Raw genomic sequence first — 22,428 nt, forward strand, 5'->3', positions numbered from 1 at the left:
AAAAAACAAAAAAAAAAATGATATTGTTTTGTTTGGATGGTTAAAGAATTTTAGATCAATCAGCATTTACAATGTCATTTTTAAGGTGATCAAAAAGGTTTTGGTCTATCGTTTGAGATTGTGTTTTTTATGACTTTTTTTTTAAAGGGAACAAAACTCATTGCATTTCAGTTATAATAATTGTTTCAATACAAGAAGGGATATGATAATAAATGACGGGACTAGCTAGAAATGTAGCCTCTCTTGCAAGCGTGCATTTGCTTGTCGCCTAGTGAACTCTACCCTGGAGTTGATGAAGAAAGCGGAAAAGAGAGCTTTACAAGATGCAATTACATGTCCAAACTCGGAGACATCGTCTCTACGGAAGTGGAATGCATCACAAGTAATTTTAGAATCAAGCTCGAAGTCGATATTATCTAATGACATGTCACTAAGCCATTGGAGAGCTTCAAATATGCCTATGGCTTCACCAACCGTAACCTGATGTAAACAAGGAAAACTCATCATTTTTGCCGAGACGAAAGCACCTTCCTCATCACGAATGCAAATATCAATGCCCGTACGGTTGAAGTTTGAAGAAAAAGCGGCATCAACATTACACTTGTGCCGCCCGGATGTCGGTTTCTGCCACAATACCAAACTGTCACCTGAGGAATTTACCTCTGCAGAATTTGAGTGCAGCTGCGTGGGAGGTGATGTTGTAGCAGCTCGGCTCTCAGCTGGTGTTTTAGTGTTTGCAATCTGCCACTTAGTAATCATCACACGCGCACGGTGAACAACAATTGCAGCAACTTCCGTTACATCCTTCAAAACCTTTAAATTTCGGTGTTTCCAGAGGCTTCACACCTTAGCAGCAAAGACCACTCTCTGTTTTGTAGTAAGCATATCAAGTAGTGCAAAAACAATCCCTATATCAGAATCATCATTCGAATATGCAGCACTAACATCAGACCAAAGCCCCGACAAACGTCATACTTGCATAGCAAACAAACACGCAAAGAATAAGTGTGCCATATCCTCATGAGTGGATTAACAGCTCACACACTGTGTAGGACACTGTACTCCTTTATCATGGAGTCGAATTCGCGTAGGTAAACATTGTCTACAAATTCTCCAAATCAAATTCTGAACCTTATGAGGTACTTTAAGTTTCCAAATGCCTGACCAATTACCGGCGACGAAGATGAGAAGCATCAATGAGTTCCTCGACACACAAGCAGTAAGCACTCTTCACTGAAGATTTCCCGTTTCTTTCAGCTTTCCATATCAAGCGGTCAGATTGTACATGTGCAACAAGGGGTGTGCTTAGAATTTTATTTGCTGATTCAGCACTAAAAACCTGTCTAACAGTAGTCTCGTTCCATCTCTTCTCATCCGGCATCATCAGATTGTTGATAGATACCTCACGTACAAACTGCGCGCCTTCAATATTAGCATCAATACATTCACCATGTAGGATCTGTAGTTCTCCCAAAATACGAATAGTATCACCCGCACCAATACTCCACCGTGCTCCTCCTCGCACAACGAAACGAGCACGATGAATGCTACGCCAGACATAGCTGGGGTTATGCCCAATAATAGCTGTGAGAAAGGAGTTATTTGGAAAATATCGAGCTTTAAACATCCGGGAAACAAGGGATTCCGGCTCCGTCAAAAATTTCCAGCCTTGTTTGCCCAACATCGCAAGGTTAAAAACCGTAAGGTCTTTAAACCCCATGCCTCTATGATTTTTGTGTCCAGATAATTTTTCCCAACTTAACCAATTTATTCATCGTTGAGTAGTACGTCCATGACCCCACCAGAATGAGTTTATCATTTTTTCAATCGTGTTAACAAGTGTAGCGGGGAGCTGAAAAATACTCATTACATACGATGGAATAGCTTGCAAGCGGACTTTATCATCACTTCCCGACCTGCTTTAGATAAACATCTACTACCCCAAGAATTGATCTTTTGCCATACTCGATCCTTAATGTACGCAAAAGTATAGTCCTTGTTCCTTCCAATCATTGAGGGTAGCCCCAAGTACTTACCCGTGCCTAAGACGACCTGAACACCTAAGATAGTAACAAGCTTATTCCTCAAAGGCGCTGACACATTGCGACTGGAAAAGATTTCAGATTTTGGTAAACTAATTGCTTGTCCGGATGCTGTTTCATAAGTTAAGAGAATGTCTTTCATAACCTGTGATTCACTTTCCTCCGCTTTGAAAAGCAGGAAGTGTAACGCCCCATTTTTATTCTATTATTTTTCGTAGATGGGTGAATATTTTATATGACTTTATTTGTTATATATATGTGATTTTATGTGAAATATATATATTATATGATTTTTTTATGTGATATATGGTGTGATGCTATTTTATTATATGATTCATGGAGTTGTGTATTATTTAAATGAATGTGGTTTTATTATTTGTGGAAATAATAGGAGAAATAGAAATAGGTAGAATTAGTATTTATTTTTGGTTAATGGGAATTAAGTAGAAATTAAATAGAAATTAAGGGAGTTAAGTGAGAAAAGAAAATAGTTATATTTTTGGGAGTAAAATAAAGAAAAAGAGATAGAAACATTTTCACGTACAAACATTGGAAAAACTGGCTTTTGGAGAGAAAGAGGAGAAGAACCAAGAGAAAGCTAGGAGAAGAGCTAGGAAGAGAGAATCCAACCGTTTTTGCTGTAGAATTTGCTGAGATAAGGTAAGGGTGGGATTCCTTTCAATAATCATAATATATAATTTGAAAATTGATGAATTTGTTGTTCTTGGTTTTTAGGGTTTGAGAAGTTATGTTAGATGATGAATTATGATGAAACTTGTTGTTGAATTGCATGATTATATGTTGTTTTATCCCCTATGTTGTCTAATAAACCTGTAAACATGTTTCTAATTCATTTTGGGTGATTATGGGATCAAATTTGGGGTTTGGGTTGATGAAATTGGGGTTTTTGGAGTGAAAACTGGTCTGTTTCCGTAGAACTGTCCACGTTCCATCGTAGTACGATGCTGGGAAATCGTACTACGATTTTTCCAGCAGCAAAAACAAATTTTTCAGTATATCCCATCGTAGTACGATGCATTCCATCGTAGTACGATGTAACAGTGACAGCATTCCCCTGTTTCGTGTTCTTGCGTCTTTTTCACCCGTTTTTGTTTTGAATTAGCTTTCGGTGTAAACATGAAAGTTGTAGATAATTAAGTTAGCTTTATAATGGCCTTGGTTTGGCGTGGAAAAGATTTGTAGATTTTGAGTTATGATAAAAATAGTCCAAGTGGGTCTTCAGAAAACTTTAAGAAAACTTAGCATAACTAATCCCAAGTTAGTCCAAAAACATATGGTTGGTTTCCCAACTTCAAACTTAAGTGTTAGGGACTTAGTTGAGGTGTTTTATGGGTATTTGGCTTATGTCCTATTGATTAAAACTTAATTGCTTTTGAAGGATGTTTTAGACTTAGAGATGAATGTAATTGATTTATATATATGCTATGTTGTTGATTTCCGTTGTTGATGTCATTGTATCATCTGATGTCGAAGTTGGGGAGTGTGTCATAATTGTTTTAGGCACATATGTTGTTGTAGTCGCTGTTTAAGTTGTATGTTGATATACACAAGTTGAGTCCATTTGCATACTCACATCTGTTGGGGGCTTATGCCCTGGAATGTTTATCATTCAAACCGTTGGGGGCTTATGCCCTGGAATGTTTATCATTCACCTGTTGGGGGCTTATGCCCTGGGATGCTTTAACCATCCAAATCGTTGGGGGCTTATGCCCTGGAATGCTTAGCATTCAACGCGCGTAGATTGGTACCACCTGCATGATGCATTAGTTGTTGTTGTCGTAGCATTGTTGGGTTGTTGTTGTTGTTGTAGCATTGTCGAGTTGTTGTCGTTGTCGCATTGTCGAGTTGTTGGTGTCGTTGTGGATAACGTTGTTGTTGTTGTTGTTGCTGTACCTTGTTGCTGAAAATAATTATGTCGTTGCCTATGTGTTTATTTAAATACATTATTAATGATGCCTGTTGTGATATGCTTTGTTGTTTTCATTAATTTGATGAATTATATATTATTATTATTGGATAAGTTTCTCACCCCTTCTGCGTATATGTTGCCTCGACCGTGGGTAATGTGCAGGTACTGATGACTTGTAGGTTTGGTCGGCTCAAGTGTCTAGGGCTCTGATACATACTAGGATGGGGAAATCGTTGCGAATGTCTTCTCATTTCTTTTATGTATCACATATTTTGGAAAAGACTTGCTATTAGAGTTTATCGTTGTTGAAAATAAAGTTGATTTATGTTGGGGCCTATGTGCCAAGATTTTCATTGATGTTGAATTTTGGTTGAAATTATATTTTTAAAGAATTATTCCGCTGCGGTTTATTAAGATTCTTTATGTTGGTCTTAAATAAATAGATATTTTCTATTTATGAAATTTTGAAAAGTAGTGTGACACTCCGTTGTGTGATTACTCTGATTTTAATAATTAATATTACGTTGTTGGGAGAACGGGGTGTTACAATTGGCATCAGAGCAGGTCGGTCCGTCCGGCCAATTAGTAGAGTCGTGTCGAGCCATGTAGAGTTGTTTGACAATTTATATTGTCTCAGTTGTGCTGATTTCTGTTGTTATGTAGAGTAGAGACCTGGAGGCTGCGAATATTATCTGTTACAAGAGAAATAGAATGGCTGGAAGAAACGATGCTGCGGTGGCTGCTGCATTGGAAGCTGTGGCCCAAGCTATAGGACAACAACAGAATGCTGGTGCTGGTGTTAATGCTGATGTAAGAATGTTGGAGGCCTTTCTGAGGAATCATCCTCCTACTTTCAAAGGAAGGTACGACCCTGACGGAGCACAGACATGGCTCAAAGAAGTTGAAAGAGTTTTCAGGGTTATGCAATGTACCGATGACCAGAAGGTGCGTTTTGGTACGCACATGCTAGCTGAGGAAGCTGATGATTGGTGGGTGAGTCTCTTACCTGAATTAGAGCAAGGTGATGCAGTTGTGACTTGGGCTGTGTTTAGGAGGGAGTTCCTAAACAGATATTTCCCTGAGGATGTTCGCGGAAGGAAAGAGATTGAGTTCCTTGAGTTGAAGCAAGGAAACATGTCAGTGACAGAGTATGCAGCCAAGTTTGTGGAGTTGGCTCAGTTCTATCCACACTATACTGGAGACAATGCTGAATTTTCTAAGTGCATAAAGTTTGAGAATGGTTTGCGTGCTGATATTAAGCGAGCCATTGGTTACCAGCAGATCCGTGACTTTTCTGCTTTGGTGAGCAGATGCAGAATCTATGAAGATGATACCAAAGCTCACTACAAGGTGATGAGTGACCGTAGGGGTAAGGGACAGCAGAGTCGTCCGAAGCCTTACAGTGCCCCAGCTGACAAGGGCAAACAGAGGATGCCTGAGGAAAGGAGACCCAAGGGAAGAGATGTTCAAGCTGAGATAGTTTGTTACAAGTGTGGTGAGAAAGGCCACAAGAGTAATGCATGTACTCAACGGGATGAGAAGAAGTGTCATCGTTGTGGCAAGAAAGGGCATATCATGGCTGAGTGCAAGCGTGGTGACATGGTTTGCTTCAATTGTGATGAAGAGGGTCATCTTAGTTCTCAGTGCAAGAAGCCTAAGAAGACTCAGACTAGTGGGAAGGTGTTTGCATTGGCCGGTACACAAACGGCTAATGAAGATCGACTTATCAGAGGTACTTGTTTCTTTAATGGTACTCCTTTAATTGCTATTATTGATACTGGTGCTACACATTGTTTCATTGCTGTTGATTGTGCAAATAAGTTGGGTTTAGTTATGTCAAGTATGCCTGTGGAAATGGTTGTTGAAACTCCAGCTAAGGGTTCAGTAACCACATCGTTTGTTTGTCAGAGTTGCCCTATATCCATGTATGGTAGAGATTTTGAAGTTGATCTTGTATGTTTGCCATTGACGGGTATGGATGTGATCCTTGGTATGAACTGGTTGGAATACAACCATGTGCATATTAATTGTTTTAGAAAGACGGTGTACTTTTCTTCTGCTGAAGAAGAGAGTGGAGCAGAATTTTTATCTACCAAGCAGCTGAAGCGGTTAGAGCATGATGGAAACTTAATGTTTTCCTTGATGGCGTATTTGTCTGTAGAGAGTCAGTCGATAATTGATAGATTGCCCGTGGTGAATGAATTTCCTGAAGTTTTTCCTGATGAGATTCCAGATGTACCACCAGAGAGGGAGGTTGAATTTTCGATCGATCTTGTGCCGGGTACGAAGCCTGTGTCGATGGCTCCTTACCGTATGTCAGCCTCCGAGTTGGCAGAATTGAAGAAGCAGTTGGAAGAATTGCTTGATAAGAAGTTTATAAGACCAAGTGTGTCACCTTGGGGAGCACCTGTGTTGCTAGTTAAGAAGAAGGATGGTAGCATGAGATTGTGCATAGATTACCGTCAGCTGAATAAAGTGACGATAAAGAATAGGTATCCACTTCCGAGAATTGACGACTTGATGGATCAATTAGTGGGTGCTCGCGTGTTTAGTAAAATTGATTTGAGGTCAGGTTACCATCAGATTAAGGTGAAGGATGAAGATATGCAGAAAACGGCCTTTAGGACACGGTATGGACACTATGAATATAAAGTGATGCCTTTCGGTGTTACTAACGCGCCTGGTGTGTTCATGGAGTATATGAACAGAATTTTTCATGCTTTTCTGGATAAGTTTGTTGTTGTATTTATTGATGATATCTTGATTTATTCTAAGACTGAAGAAGAGCATGCAGAACATTTGAAGACTGTGTTGCAGGTGCTGAAAGAAAAGAAATTGTATGCAAAGTTGTCAAAGTGCGAGTTCTGGTTAAGGGAAGTAAGTTTCCTTGGCCATATTATTTCTGGTAGTGGTATTGCAGTGGACCCATCGAAGGTTGAAGCGGTATCACAGTGGGAGGCTCCTAAGTCAGTTACAGAGATTAGAAGTTTTCTTGGTTTGGCTGGTTATTACAGAAGATTTATCGAAGGATTTTCGAAGTTGGCACTTCCATTGACTCAGTTGACCTGTAAAGGTAAAGCTTTTGTGTGGGATGCTCAGTGTGAGAATAATTTCAATGAGTTGAAGCGGAGATTGACAACGGCTCCAATTTTGATTTTGCCAGAGCCAGATAAACCTTTTGTTGTATATTGTGATGCGTCCAAGTTGGGCTTAGGTGGTGTGCTTATGCAAGATGGCAAGGTAGTGGCTTATGCTTCGAGACAATTGAGAATACATGAGAAGAACTACCCTACACATGATTTAGAGTTGGCTGCTGTGGTTTTTGTGTTGAAAATTTGGAGACACTATTTGTACGGTTCCAGATTTGAAGTGTTTAGTGATCATAAAAGTCTGAAATATTTATTTGATCAAAAGGAGTTAAATATGAGGCAGAGAAGGTGGCTAGAGTTGTTGAAAGATTATGATTTTGGCTTAAATTACCATCCGGGTAAAGCTAATGTGGTTGCAGATGCCTTGAGTAGGAAAACGTTGCACATGTCGGCTATGATGGTGAAAGAATTTGAATTGCTGGAACAGTTTAGAGACTTAAGTCTTGTTTGTGAATTGGCACCTCAGAGTGTGCAGTTGGGTATGTTGAAAATTAATAATGATTTCTTGAAGAGTATCAAAGAAGCCCAGGAGGTTGATGTGAAATTTGTAGACTTGATGGCTGCTAGTAATCAGAATGCAGATGGTGATTTTCAGGTTGATGATCAAGGAGTGTTGAGATTCCGAGGTAGGATTTGTATTCCTGATAATAATGAATTGAAAAAGTTGATTTTAGAAGAAAGTCACAGAAGCAACTTGAGTATCCATCCGGGAGCTACAAAGATGTACCACGACTTGAAGAAACTGTTTTGGTGGTCTGGGTTGAAGCGAGATGTCGCACAATTTGTATATGCTTGTTTGACTTGTCAGAAATCGAAAGTTGAACATCAGAAGCCTGCTGGTTTGTTGACACCTTTAGATGTGCCGGAATGGAAATGGGATAGCATCTCCATGGACTTTGTGACGAGTTTACCAAACACTCAAAGAGGGCATGATGCCATTTGGGTTGTTGTCGATAGATTGACGAAGTCGGCACACTTTATTCCAATTAATATCACTTATTCGGTAGCTCAGTTGGCGGAGATCTATATTCATAATATTGTGAAGTTGCATGGTGTCCCGTCGAGTATTGTGTCGGATAGAGATCCGAGGTTCGCTTCGAGATTTTGGAAGAGCTTGCAAGAAGCTTTGGGCTCTCAGCTGAAGTTGAGTTCAGCTTATCATCCGCAAACAGATGGTCAGTCGGAAAGGACGATTCAATCATTAGAAGATTTGTTGAGGGTGTGTGTACTTGAGCAAGGTGGAGCTTGGGACAGTCACCTACCATTGATAGAGTTCACGTACAACAATAGTTACCATTCGAGTATTGGTATGGCACCTTTCGAAGCTTTATATGGTCGAAGGTGTAGAACTCCTTTATGTTGGTTTGAGTCGGGTGAAAGTGTTGTGTTGGGACCTGAAATAGTTTAGCAGACTACGGAGAAGGTCAAGATGATAAGAGAGCATATGAAAGAGTCGCAGAGTCGACAGAAGAGTTATCATGACAAGCGTAGGAAAGACCTTGAGTTTCAAGAGGGTGACCATGTGTTTTTGAGAGTCACTCATATGACCGGTGTGGGTCGTGCTTTGAAGTCCAAGAAGTTGACTCCAAAGTTTATTGGTCCTTATCAGATATCTGAGAGAATTGGTACGGTGGCTTATAGAGTTGGTTTGCCACCACATCTTTCGAACTTGCATGATGTGTTTCATGTGTTGCAACTTCGGAAGTATGTAGCGGATCCTTCACATGTTATTCCTAGAGATGATGTGCAAGTTAGAGACAACCTTACGGTGGAGACTTTACCTTTGAGGATTGATGATCGCAAGGTGAAGACGTTGAGAGGCAAAGAGATACCTCTAGTGAGAATTGTTTGGGGAGGAGCAACTGGTGAAAGTCTTACTTGGGAGTTGGAGAGTAAGATGCAGGAGTCATATCCTGAGTTGTTTGCTTGAGGTAATATTTCGAGGACGAAATTCTCTAAGTTGGGGAGAGTTGTAACGCCCCATTTTTATTCTATTATTTTTCGTAGATGGGTGAATATTTTATATGACTTTATTTGTTATATATATGTGATTTTATGTGAAATATATATATTATATGATTTTTTATGTGATATATGGTGTGATGCTATTTTATTATATGATTCATGGAGTTGTGTATTATTTAAATGAATGTGGTTTTATTATTTGTGGAAATAATAGGAGAAATAGAAATAGGTAGAATTAGTATTTATTTTTGGTTAATGGGAATTAAGTAGAAATTAAATAGAAATTAAGGGAGTTAAGTGAGAAAAGAAAAGAGTTATATTTTTGGGAGTAAAATAAAGAAAAAGAGATAGAAACATTTTCACGTACAAACATTGGAAAAACTGGCTTTTGGAGAGAAAGAGGAGAAGAACCAAGAGAAAGCTAGGAGAAGAGCTAGGAAGAGAGAATCCAACCGTTTTTGCTGTAGAATTTGCTGAGATAAGGTAAGGGTGGGATTCCTTTCAATAATCATAATATATAATTTGAAAATTGATGAATTTGTTGTTCTTGGTTTTTAGGGTTTGAGAAGTTATGTTAGATGATGAATTATGATGAAACTTGTTGTTGAATTGCATGATTATATGTTGTTTTATCCCCTATGTTGTCTAATAAACCTGTAAACATGTTTCTAATTCATTTTGGGTGATTATGGGATCAAATTTGGGGTTTGGGTTGATGAAATTGGGGTTTTTGGAGTGAAAACTGGTCTGTTTCCGTAGAACTGTCCACGTTCCATCGTAGTACGATGCTGGGAAATCGTACTACGATTTTTCCAGCAGCAAAAACAAATTTTTCAGTATATCCCATCGTAGTACGATGCATTCCATCGTAGTACGATGTAACAGTGACAGCATTCCCCTGTTTCGTGTTCTTGCGTCTTTTTCACCCGTTTTTGTTTTGAATTAGCTTTCGGTGTAAACATGAAAGTTGTAGATAATTAAGTTAGCTTTATAATGGCCTTGGTTTGGCGTGGAAAAGATTTGTAGATTTTGAGTTATGATAAAAATAGTCCAAGTGGGTCTTCAGAAAACTTTAAGAAAACTTAGCATAACTAATCCCAAGTTAGTCCAAAAACATATGGTTGGTTTCCCAACTTCAAACTTAAGTGTTAGGGACTTAGTTGAGGTGTTTTATGGGTATTTGGCTTATGTCCTATTGATTAAAACTTAATTGCTTTTGAAGGATGTTTTAGACTTAGAGATGAATGTAATTGATTTATATATATGCTATGTTGTTGATTTCCGTTGTTGATGTCATTGTATCATCTGATGTCGAAGTTGGGGAGTGTGTCATAATTGTTTTAGGCACATACGTTGTTGTTGTAGTCGCTGTTTAAGTTGTATGTTGATATACACAAGTTGAGTCCATTTGCATACTCACATCTGTTGGGGGCTTATGCCCTGGAATGTTTATCATTCAAACCGTTGGGGGCTTATGCCCTGGAATGTTTATCATTCACCTGTTGGGGGCTTATGCCCTGGGATGCTTTAACCATCCAAATCGTTGGGGGCTTATGCCCTGGAATGCTTAGCATTCAACGCGCGTAGATTGGTACCACCTGCATGATGCATTAGTTGTTGTTGTCGTAGCATTGTTGGGTTGTTGTTGTCGTTGTAGCATTGTCGAGTTGTTGTCGTTGTCGCATTGTCGAGTTGTCGGTGTCGTTGTGGATAACGTTGTTGTTGTTGTTGCTGTACCTTGTTGCTGAAAATAATTATGTCGTTGCCTATGTGTTTATTTAAATACATTATTAATGATGCCTGTTGTGATATGCTTTGTTGTTTTCATTAATTTGATGAATTATATATTATTATTATTGGATAAGTTTCTCACCCCTTCTGCGTATATGTTGCCTCGACCGTGGGTAATGTGCAGGTACTGATGACTTGTAGGTTTGGTTGGCTCAAGTGTCTAGGGCTCTGATACATACTAGGATGGGGAAATCGTTGCGAATGTCTTCTCATTTCTTTTATGTATCACATATTTTGGAAAAGACTTGCTATTAGAGTTTATCGTTGTTGAAAATAAAGTTGATTTATGTTGGGGCCTATGTGCCAAGATTTTCATTGATGTTGAATTTTGGTTGAAATTATATTTTTAAAGAATTATTCCGCTGCGGTTTATTAAGATTCTTTATGTTGGTCTTAAATAAATAGATATTTTCTATTTATGAAATTTTGATTAGCAGTGTGACACTCCGTTGTATAGTTTACTCTGATTATAATAATTAATATTACGTACTTGGGAGAATGGGGTGTTACAGGAAGCAGTCGTCAGCAACTAAAAGATGGGATACAGCAGGAGCCCCTCTGCAAATCTGAGTTTCGGTAATTGTGCCTATATTTTCTGCATCGCTAATGAGTGAAGAAAGACCTTCTGCGCATAAAATAAAAAGATACGGAGAAAGAGGATCCCCTTGTCGGAGTCCGCGACCCGGAATGACAGGACCATCTGCCTCGTTATTAACAACAACCGAATAATCCACTAATTCAATGCACATACTAATCCAATGGATCCATTTGTTATTAAAACCCATTTTAACCATCACCTCTCATAGATAATCCCAATCCATTCTATCGTAGGCCTTGCTTATATCAAGCTTTAGCGCAACATATCTATCATTTCCTCGAGATTTAGTTTGCATAAAATGAATTACCTCTATGTATGCCATTGCATTATCAAGAATAGAGCGTCCCGGCACGAACGCAAATTGATGACTTGATAGGTCCTTTTAAAGATAATTTCATCATTGGTTGAGGTACCACTCATAATGTCATCCTAGTATAGGAATTTGTTCATTTCATACATCACTCATGCAAACAAGGGATCTATTTCGTTTTAAATTGATCTACAAAAATCATATGATAGATTTAACTAGGACTTCTTTGAGATCACCCTCCATGATTTTCGCTTTCCTCCGATAATTGTATCTCACATCATGAGTTGTTTCCAGTCTAGCAATTTGGCTGTGCTTTGGAATGGTGCCAACATTGAACATTTTACTCCATCCAGAGGTCTTTGCGAAAGTAATCTTTTATCCCCTTACTTGTTTGATCTATGTATGGAGAAACTTTCTCTTAATATTCAACCGAAAGTCCTAAGTGAGATACGAAAATGTAACCATATATCTAAGGGTGGCCCACTACTATCTCATTCTTTTTGTTGATGATGTTATGTTAATTTACGAAGTTGGTATTGAACATGTCGAAGTTGTTATGGATACCTTGGAGGAGTTCCGTACAACTTCAAGATTAAAGATCAATACCTTAAAGTCCAACGCTATGTGTTCCAAAATGGTTCAAGGGAAGAGAAAGTGTGAAACACAAGAAGAAAATAAATTTGTATTCTCTATATACATCACACCCGCATTTCTATTGAATTTAATTTGATATTTATTTTGTCACGTCTAATTATAATTTTTTGGGAATATACTACGGTCAAATTAAGATTTAACTTGTATTTTACCTATCTTACCGGAATTGTTTATATTATAAAAGATTTAACTATATTTTATTTTTATTTTTATAAAGTAGTATAGTGGTTGAAGCTCGCACATTTTAAATACGGAGAACTGTGGTGTTCGATGTTTGAACTTCGACTCCTGCATATATTTTGCAATATCCCTGCCTATCGAGCTAAGCTCACGAAAACTTAACTAATTTTTTAATAAATATTTAAATAGTATTTTTTTTTGGAAAGAAAATAGTATATTTTTTTGAACAAATATTTAAATAATATTATTAAAAAGATAAAAATATTTGTAAAGAAAAAAAGATAAATAATATCATTTTCTTTATATATAATATAGAATAGATAAAATAGACAAGTATTTAATATTCTCCCCTGAAACAAAAGTATTAAACATTTGACTTTTATAAAAAAAAAAATCAAAGGATTTTATTTTGATAACTTTTGTTGTGATCTATATTACCCCACTATTAATTTAATAAAATCTAATTTTGAAAGTAGTTTTTTTTTTGTCAGAATTTTTTAAAGTAGTTTATAATTTATGTTTTTAATATAAAATAAATTATGATATAAATTAAGAGTGGGAGGAAAAATTAGATTATATATTATGACGGTGAGAGTAGAACCCCGTATTTTTGATTGCCTTACTACCTTGCTTGGGTCGGCTTTTCCCCGTATAAATGTAGGGGTGTAAGGTAAAATTTCCTCTGTTGAATTGAATGAATCCGGAGAAACACAAACTCTTTGATCATGTACATCCTCCGGTCACAAATATAAGCAAAAAATCATATTTTAGATTCATTCAATAAATGATGTATGTTGTCTACAATAAAGACCACATACATCATTTATTAAATAAATCTAAATTATGAATTTTTGATTATATTTGTGACCGGAGGGGGTATGTATTTTTAAAATAGAAAATAGTGGAAAAGAAGGGGTAGTAAAAAAGAAATAATGTAATAATAATAATAATAATATAAAACCCTAGGGTCGCTAGAGGGTAGAAAGAATAGAGAAGAAAAAGAAAAAGAAAAAGAAAAGCGAAAATCTAGTGGGAGTATAATTGAGTTGAAATTGAAATTGAGGATGGAAGGAATGGCACAGCACCCAGTACCTCGAACTGTTGAAGAAGTTTTTAGCGATTACAAAGGCAGACGCGCCGGTTTGATCAAAGCTCTCACTACTGGTCAGTTTCTTTCTCGCGACTATTTTTTTTTTATTTGTTTTTTGTTTTTACTGAATCTTCATCCTTCTTCTCTTTCTCTTGCAGACGTTGAAAAGTTTTACCAGCTCTGCGATCCCGGTTAGTTCTCTGTTCTTCACCGTCTGTCTCTGCGCTTTTAATAATCCTTATTTTCTGCTATGCTCTTACTCCTAGGGTTTTCCTTTTTTTCTTTTTTCTATTTTGCTATTCATATGCTTGCTTGCATTTTCGTCAACACTCAATTCCATACACACTCTTTGTATACATACAATTCACAACTTTTCTGCTGCAGTGCGGGGTGAATTGGGGTTTACTGATTTAATACTCCCCATGCCACATTGCTTGCACTGCCACATTTTTTAAGGATGCTGGCCCTGTGCTGTTTTCTGCCGCCTTAAAATGCTACAATTTTGGCCATCCACAATCAATAACAACCTATGGATGATCAACTGCAACTAATTGCCATTTTGTTTTGTCCTCTTATTTTCAATTCAGTGCTTTTACCTATTACCAATATACCTTCATTGCCTTCTCACCGTATCCAATTAAACTCACCGGTCTGTCGTTTTTCTCTTTGCCTTTGTTATCTTTTGAAGTTGGTTTAAAAGTGATCATTAGCCTAATCCATGTTTGCAAATCATCTTTTGTCTCTGAAATTTCGCTTTCATTGTTTATATTATAAATATTTGAATGGTTATATTTTATACAAGTAGTTTACATAATTTGCCTCCGTAGCCTATCCCAAATAGGAAAAACCCATAAAAAGTTATTGTTTAAAGCGTTATTTGTTAAAATTATACTGTTCTCATTGACAATTGCAGAAAAGGAGAATTTGTGCCTCTATGGGTTTCCAAATGAAACATGGGAAGTGAACTTGCCTGTTGAGGAAGTGCCTCCTGAACTTCCCGAGCCAGCATTGGGTATAAACTTTGCTCGGGATGGAATGCAGGAGAAGGACTGGTTATCACTGGTTGCAGTTCACAGTGACTCATGGCTGCTCGCTGTTGCTTTCTATTTTGGTGCCCGCTTTGGATTTGGTAAGAATGATAGGTAAGAATTTCTGTTGAACTTCTTTGATGCATCTAGGCTGTTCAGAATCATTCATTCAAGCACTGCACAATATTTGCATCAAGTTTTATCTGTTTAATCTATTTGAAATTTGCAATGTGCTTTGTGTATGTGTGAAACTGCTAATTTTATATTTTAGTTATTTTTTGCTTCTCAATAGTCTTTTAAATATGTAGACAAACATGAAAAATTGGAAGTTATGTAATGTTCTTGTTGCTTAGTAGCATGCTCATAAATGGCTCATTAGTAAATAATTCTCTTACTATAATCTCAGTCCCCCTTGTTGAGAAAGTTATGGATTATGTTTGAACAATTACAACACAAAAATCAACATGGGACGTGACTATGGGATGCTTATTCTTTCTCATGACTATGGAGGTTCTGTGCTTCACAAAATGTTGGGGTGGAGTGGATCTGCGTTGCGGCCATAGTGCTGTGCGGGGGTAGCTAAAATCACGGAGGAATGGTAGAGAAATTGCGGAGAAGATGGGGACAACGAATAAGATAAGCAAAAAAGTAAAAAAATGGCCTCGTTTTTATCACAAAACAACAAAAAGGCCCTTGTTTTTTCATTTTCAACCATGTATAGTTTTTGACTTCTGTGACCGCTCTTCGCTTCCACGATCTCACCTCTCTGTGACCTTTGTTGGACATGCGGCTCCGGCGCGGCTGGTGCTGACTCCGGCGACCTTCTCTCCCCTGTACTCTGTGTGACAAAATCTCCTCTTCTCCCCTGTTTCTCTCTTCAATAGACTTTGGTACTATAGCATGTTGGGAGTCGTCCATTATGCTACGCTAACCATCATTGGCCACATAGTTTTGAATAACATGGATCGAATGTACAAAATGATGGGGAGATAGATGACCACGTCAATCACAGGATCTTTGTAGGATGGATGAAACAGAATAATGATTAGTGTAATTGGCATTGGAAAAGTATCACTACAGTTTAAGAAGAGTTTTGCCTATAAAACCAATAATGCTATATGGGACTACATAGGGGCAGTAAAGAGCCATAAAGAAAGTGAGCCGAGTGTTTTAGAGATGATAATGTTACAATGATGAGTGGTTACATAAGATTAGGAAAGGTGGTTGAGTCTTGCCTTAAGTGGTTTTGAGTGTAGAATAGATGATAGATTCTTGCCTCAAGTGCTTTGGGGATGTGGGGAGAAGAACCAAGGTATCCCCAATCGGAGGATGGTCTGATTCTGATGCTCAAGGTAGAGGGATAAAAGAAAAACTTTAGGTCAACTCATTTAGGGAAATTTAGTTATATGGTCAACCTTGTGCTACAAAGCTCCTGTCATGGCAGGGTCCAGGGAAGGGTTGGAGCCATTATAGGTCTATTGTTGGCAGCCTTATCCTGCATTTGCAAGAAGCAGATTCCCCAATTTTAATCCGTCATCTTTGAGATATATACTTGAGTCACCCCCTCCCATTGGATCCCTTTTCCCTATACAATTGACAATGACTCAGTTGAATATCTAAAATGATAGTCCAATCAAGAATTGGGGAGATGTATGATATTTCTTTTGCAAAATAATTGGCATAGGGCAGGTCAAGAAGAAAAAAAATAAATCAAAAAGCCATATTTCTTAAGGAGCCTCAACAAGAGAATGCATATTGCTAGAAATCTGGAGAATGTTGAGCTCTAAGTTTGTACGTGATATTAATATTTAGGATTTTCATCTAATTTTGGTTGAAATGGTTATTTACAGGAAAAGGCTTTTTCAGATGATAAATGATCTGCCCACAGTCTTTGAGCTTGCAACAGGAACTGCTAAGCAATCAAAGGACCAACTGACTGCTCACAACAATGGTAGCAATAGCAAATACAAATCAAGTGGAAAGGTATACAGTTTTCCATTTCATATTTTTATTTTATGTTTCTATCACTGCCATGCATATGGAATTCACTCGTGTTTTCCTGTTTGGATGCTTCCTTTTAACAGTCCCGCCAGTCTGAATCCCAGACCAAGGGTGTGAAGATGTCTGCACCGGTCAAAGAAGAGGTTGACAGTGGAGAAGAAGAGGAAGAAGATGATGATGAACAAGGTGCAACCTGTGGTGCTTGTGGTGATAATTATGGCACCGATGAATTCTGGATCTGTTGTGATATGTGCGAGAAATGGTTCCATGGTAAATGTGTTAAAATTACTCCTGCCAAGGCTGAACACATCAAGCAATACAAGTGCCCTGGCTGCAGTATCAAGAAGCCAAGAATTGGATAGCTCTGAACGTTTGGACCATTAGCGGGCAAGATTAAAATGTTTGTTAGCATTTCTGTAAGTGAAACCATTGTTGCCTGTTCTAGTCAATGCTCTTTAAGTGACTATGCAGACAGAATTTCAAATTTTGTGACTCCATTCCTACTGTCTACTATTTATGGGAATTTGTGTTTTTAAGTAGTCATTGGCAACAAAAATATATAAATATATTATGCAGTTTCTGGTGTTAATTTAATAAATATTTTGTTTCTGCATTTTTTTTAAAAGGGGAACCAAATTGTAAAGCAGACTTATTTGGATAGTCTCCAAGATTGTCCTCAAAGGGACTTGGATGCTGCTCGTGGCAAGATTCTTGACTTTTATGGGACATGAGTGCATTTCGTGTAAGTATTTATCGAAGGATGTTGAGTTCCGAAAGAAAGAGAAAAACAAGGTATTGATAATTCAAACATTTATTTTAAGCGGGGTTTCATTTTTAACAGCCTCGAGGAAATTTGAGGTGACTGAAGGATGACAGTTCCAATTGTTTGAATGCTTAGATTAAGCTACCGTGGAGAAATGATCTTGAGATTTGCATTGAAGCTACTGTTGAGAAGGGTTCTTGAGAATTGTATTGAGTTCAGTTCTTTTTACTTCCCTTTCATCGTTGTAATGCTTGGTCTGGTGAGGTGAAGAGCAGAACACAATTTGAATATTGGTGTACAGTTCTGATCTTGGCCATTCGGACATAAGTGTAATTTCTCTTTGGGGTGTCGTCTTTGACTGAAAATCTTCAGATTGCATCTTGCGGGATTAACTCTGATTAGAAGTTTTAGTTAGGTACACTTTTTCCTAGAGTGATAATTTCAGGATTCAAACCCTTAGTTGTTACAGAAAATTGTCTTAGGTCCACCATTTTTCTTTCACTCTGATAACAATTGTTGGATGTCGGAATGCTTGTTTAGAATTGTTTGTCAACATTCAAATGTAATTGGGTCTAGGAATAAATAAAATAACGAAAACAAAATTTAAAAGCTCCCTTTCAATTTGAAACAACATTTTCACTTTATTGTCAGAAATTTAATTGGTTCAAGAAATAAATACTATAAAGTTTATAAACATGAAAACGAAATTTTGGTTCATTTTCAATTTTAAGTAAACATTTTGATTGTTATGATTAAACACAAACAAGAACATGAAAGAGTCAGATTAACATCTTCGTCGAGTTCATCCATGCACACCTTGTTTTTTTAGTATATTTTAGGCTGAATAAAACTTGCTTGAATAACATGAACATATTTCATCAAGGTAGCGTCTAACTCGATCAGCCTCTTTGAATCATACAAACAAACTATGGAGAACATGATTATCACATCGTCGTTGCGCGGGAGTTTCATATGGGTGTACTGAACGCGTCCATCTGAGTTGATTGGCGGACGGCAATACTCAACATTAATCATCCTTCTTGTGTCTCTTTTGTTGAGACAACTATTAATCTGGTCCAGTTAATCCTTTAAGTCAGACAGCGTGACATCAACATAGTTCATAAACATTTGGTTTTTCCCTGTTGTAGTAAATTATTGCTAGGTTAATGTTCATTTATACTAAATACATATTCATGGGTTGTGGTTTGGAGTGCAAATGAAACAAACACACAAATTTATATAAGTTATGTGCGTTGTGAACCACAAATTGTCGGCGCATTGTAGACCATAAAACGTCATGTATTTGACTGGTTCATATTACATAATCTGAATTTTACCAAACCAGAGACAATCAATGTTGTAGATCTGGAGCCATGAATATTCCGATCACATTGAATTTATCATATATTTATAAGCATTTTGTCGTTTTATGCAATTAACATGAATGTTGTGAGTTTGTTTGCAAATATGTCCTTTTTGTTTTTAGTGGCTTTGAATTTGTATTGTATCGAAACTCTATCATTTGAATGAATGAATAAGGTTTATATTTTGTAAAAAAAAAATCCTAAAACTCTAATAATAATATAAAAACAAAGACGAGTTTAATGCTAAAAATACCGAAATTGTTAAGCCGGACGTTGTGATCAGGATTAACGTCGCAATCGGGGTTAAATTCCCGACTCTTTCGCTTATCTATGTTAGGTTTCAATAACTATTTTCTTTTGCTATATCTTAAAAAACAATAAAATGAAAACGGTCACCGATGAAGTAATATTAACCCTTTGAGTCGAAGAGATGATTTTTGTGCTCGAACGAGACAGGATGGAAGGTGCGTCTATACATACTTAATTTTCACTTACATAAAGTTTTTTTTTATTTTTTTATGGAACAGATGATATAAAGATAAACACTATTGTCTATGAGTCTTTGTTGTCAATTTATCCCTGTCACCGTTATACCTAATTAGTTCGAGCCTTAAGTAAACATAGGTGCCTAATTTAGTTGTAGAATAATTGAAAGGTGATGGCGTTCAACATCAAACGTGCATTCCCTCGTTCTTTTCCAAACCATATTTAGAACATTATCGAATATTAAACGTGGTCGCTTTTTTCAATAAAGATACAAACGTCGACTATATATTGTGAAAGTTAGCCTTTTTCGTTAGAGTTATGAGAATTAGTCATTTTAGTCTCCGAATGAGAAATAAGTAGTCACTTTAGTCCCTGAATGCAGAGAAATTGCAAATCAGTCCCTAAATGTAGACTCTGTTGGTCAATTTCAGGGACTAAAGTGACTAACAGAGTCTACATTCAGGGACTAAATTGACTAACAGAGTTTGCATCCAGGAACTAAATTGACTAGCAAAGTCTATATTCAGGGACTATTTTGCAATTTATCTGCATTCAGGGACTAAAATGACGACTCATTTCCTATTCAATGACTAAAGTGACCAATCTCCCTTAGAGTTAACTCCGATGATGTTATATGTGATGTTAAATTTTAGTAATATAACAAATTTGAGATAATATAATGCATTCTTAATGTTTAAAATTGTTTCTTCACATAATATTTTTTTTTGGCAAAATTACACAATTAGTCCCTTAACTTTATTTTATGTAACACTTTCGTCCTTTATCTTTTTTTTGTCACGATTTAGTCCTTTATGTTATAAAATGACAATATCTTATCATTTTTTATGAGATTTTTTTCAAAGAAATTTGATTTTCTAGGCTTGTATGATGAAGATTTGCGTTTGTCTATGAGTTTGATGAATTATTTTTGGAGTTTTTGATTATTTTTTTCATAAAAAAGGATAACTATGTTGTTATTTTATAACATAAAAGACTAAATCGTGACAAAAAAAAGATAAAGGACGAAAGTGTTACCTAAAAGAAAGTTAAGGGACTAATAGTGTAATTTTGCCTTTTTTTTTTTGAAGAATTCTTCACATAATATTATATTAGCTCTTCCGTAACCTTCAATTATTTTTGAACTTATAGATATAGTATTATCGTCGGTTCGCTTTACTAAATAAGAGAAATATTTTTCATCCTTAAAAATCGTATGAGTAATCACACTATCAGCAAGACACATATATCCATCATGGTCAAGCAAAATTCTCCGGGAACTATACAAAAAAAATGTATAAATAATAACCAAAGAAATTCATAACTTTTGCAATCCTTCAAAGATATTTTACATTAAGTTGTTAGTTCTTCAAGAATTATATCTCAAAATTTCATAATCAACGATTCTATAAAATTGATTTTTTTTACGCAATCATGCAAGAATGCTTATTTTTTTTATTTCTTTTTAGTTCAAACTGAAACTATATTCCACATTATTTTCAAACAATAATAAATTTAATCATTTTTTTTTGTTAGTAATCCTTCATAGATGTTTCAATGCAATTTCTTTCAAAATTTGACAAGAATAAACAAAGAAATATTTGATAACCACAAGTCATAGAAAATTCTTAACAAAAATTATATGCAAAAATATAATTATAGACCAACCAAGTTAACCATAATTATGAAGAAAAAAAACTGGTTAAACTTGAAAAATAATTTCACATATAATTCAAGACTAAATAAAGAATTATGATAAAATATATAATTGTGATAGAGATGCACACATTAATCAAAAGAAAATAAACACAAAAATACAATAAAGTAAGAGAAATGCTATGAACAAACACTCTGACACACTCCCTCAAACACACTCTCTCCTATTGGGCCACGTCATCAGACTTTTCTATTCCCTAACCTGTTAACCTACTAAATAAGTTCCATTTTGTTTTAGTTTATTTTACGGTTATTATATGCCACCACTAACTCCAATTAGCACTTACTAGTTACTACCCACAATCTAGCTTTATTCTCCACCGCCATGTGTATCAAACACAGTAATATGATTCCGACGAACTTTAAGATCATTAAAAATGTAAAAAACCCTATTGTTCCAAGTTACATTTTCCAACGATTTTCAGAACCTTCATTGTTATCAGTAATTTTGTTACCCACGTTTAAGAGGGTATAATTGCTCCGGAGAAAAAATTACAAGAATGTATTCTGGGAGAAGGGAGATAACAAAGCCCACTATATGGATAGAAATATTAAAAATCATGCTTGTTATCAAATCTAACACAAACAAACGCTGAAAGAGAAAGGTAGCATTAGTAAATACATTTCTTTTTCTTTAAGAAAAATACACTTGTGTATTGTATTGTTAATAAATAAGATGGGAAGAACTACAGAGAAAAAAAAAAGTGAAAGAAGTCAAGAACCCTTTCCATAATTTTCTCTTGTTTAGTCTGGTGTTATATGGTGAGAACGATGACTAAGTTATTTTTTCTTTTTAATTTTGATTTTATTAAATAAAGGAACCATTGTGTTTTCTGAACCGGCGTAGTAGGTTGCCAGTTCCTGTATTTTAGAATGAGGGTGATGTGGCCCAATAGAAAAGAGTGTGTTCAATAGAGTGTGACAGAGAGTTTGTCCTTAGCATTTCTCATAAAGTAATATCAAATTGTCCCATTGATGGAGCCATCCAAACAACAGCAAAGCAAAATATATATCTTCCTTTACAACTTACAGTACCCAATTTTCTAGTAATTTTGTCATATACAAACGATAGAAATGCTGGTGTGATGGTATCATATACTCATCATATAGTATTGCATATTTTTGTTTCATAAGAGTAAGCTTTATTTTATCATTAATACAAATTATTCTAATAATATTACAATTTACAATTATATCACTTTTTTTTTTTGAGGGACAATATTATATCACTTATTTCTTCGAGAGAAATTACGAACTAGTAATTATACACATTCGTGGTAAATTGCAAAAACCACACATATATTCAAATCAACCTATGCATATCTTTCGAGAAATATACATATACAAGGCAGATACGCAACAAC

At 36.2% G+C, this 22,428-nt stretch overlaps 2 protein-coding genes across 4 annotated transcripts; one reads left to right on the forward strand and one right to left on the reverse strand.

Moving 5' to 3' along the window:
* Positions 1 to 225: 225 nt before the first annotated feature.
* Positions 226 to 1,720, reverse strand: LOC146903605 (uncharacterized). The gene is made up of 3 exons (XM_085737257.1): positions 1,173 to 1,720; positions 847 to 940; positions 226 to 804 (listed from the first exon to the last, which is right to left on the reverse strand). The coding sequence occupies exons 1-3, from the start codon at positions 1,718 to 1,720 to the stop codon at positions 226 to 228; spliced, it is 1,221 nt and encodes a 406-aa protein (XP_085593383.1).
* Positions 1,721 to 13,601: 11,881 nt separating this feature from the next.
* AL6 (alfin-like 6) lies at positions 13,602 to 18,110 on the forward strand. Of its 3 annotated transcripts, none has more exons than XR_015021553.1 (7): positions 13,602 to 13,783; positions 13,868 to 13,900; positions 14,623 to 14,851; positions 16,588 to 16,720; positions 16,822 to 17,154; positions 17,365 to 17,530; positions 17,637 to 18,110. XR_015021553.1 is itself a non-coding variant. In XM_085732871.1 (5 exons), the coding sequence occupies exons 1-5, from the start codon at positions 13,684 to 13,686 to the stop codon at positions 17,098 to 17,100; spliced, it is 774 nt and encodes a 257-aa protein (XP_085588997.1). In that variant the 5' UTR covers positions 13,602 to 13,683; the 3' UTR covers positions 17,101 to 17,327. The 3 variants fall into 3 exon arrangements, 1 of the variants encoding a protein (XP_085588997.1); XR_015021554.1 differs by having other exon boundaries at positions 17,365 to 17,480; positions 17,580 to 18,110; XM_085732871.1 differs by lacking the exons at positions 17,365 to 17,530; positions 17,637 to 18,110 and having other exon boundaries at positions 16,822 to 17,327.
* The last annotated feature ends 4,318 nt before the right edge of the window (positions 18,111 to 22,428 follow it).

The sequence above is a fragment of the Medicago sativa genome, chromosome 8 (genome assembly GCF_051527215.1).
Source record: "Medicago sativa cultivar Bolivia chromosome 8, Bolivia_mono, whole genome shotgun sequence".
In the NCBI taxonomy this organism is placed as follows: domain Eukaryota; kingdom Viridiplantae; phylum Streptophyta; class Magnoliopsida; order Fabales; family Fabaceae; genus Medicago; species Medicago sativa.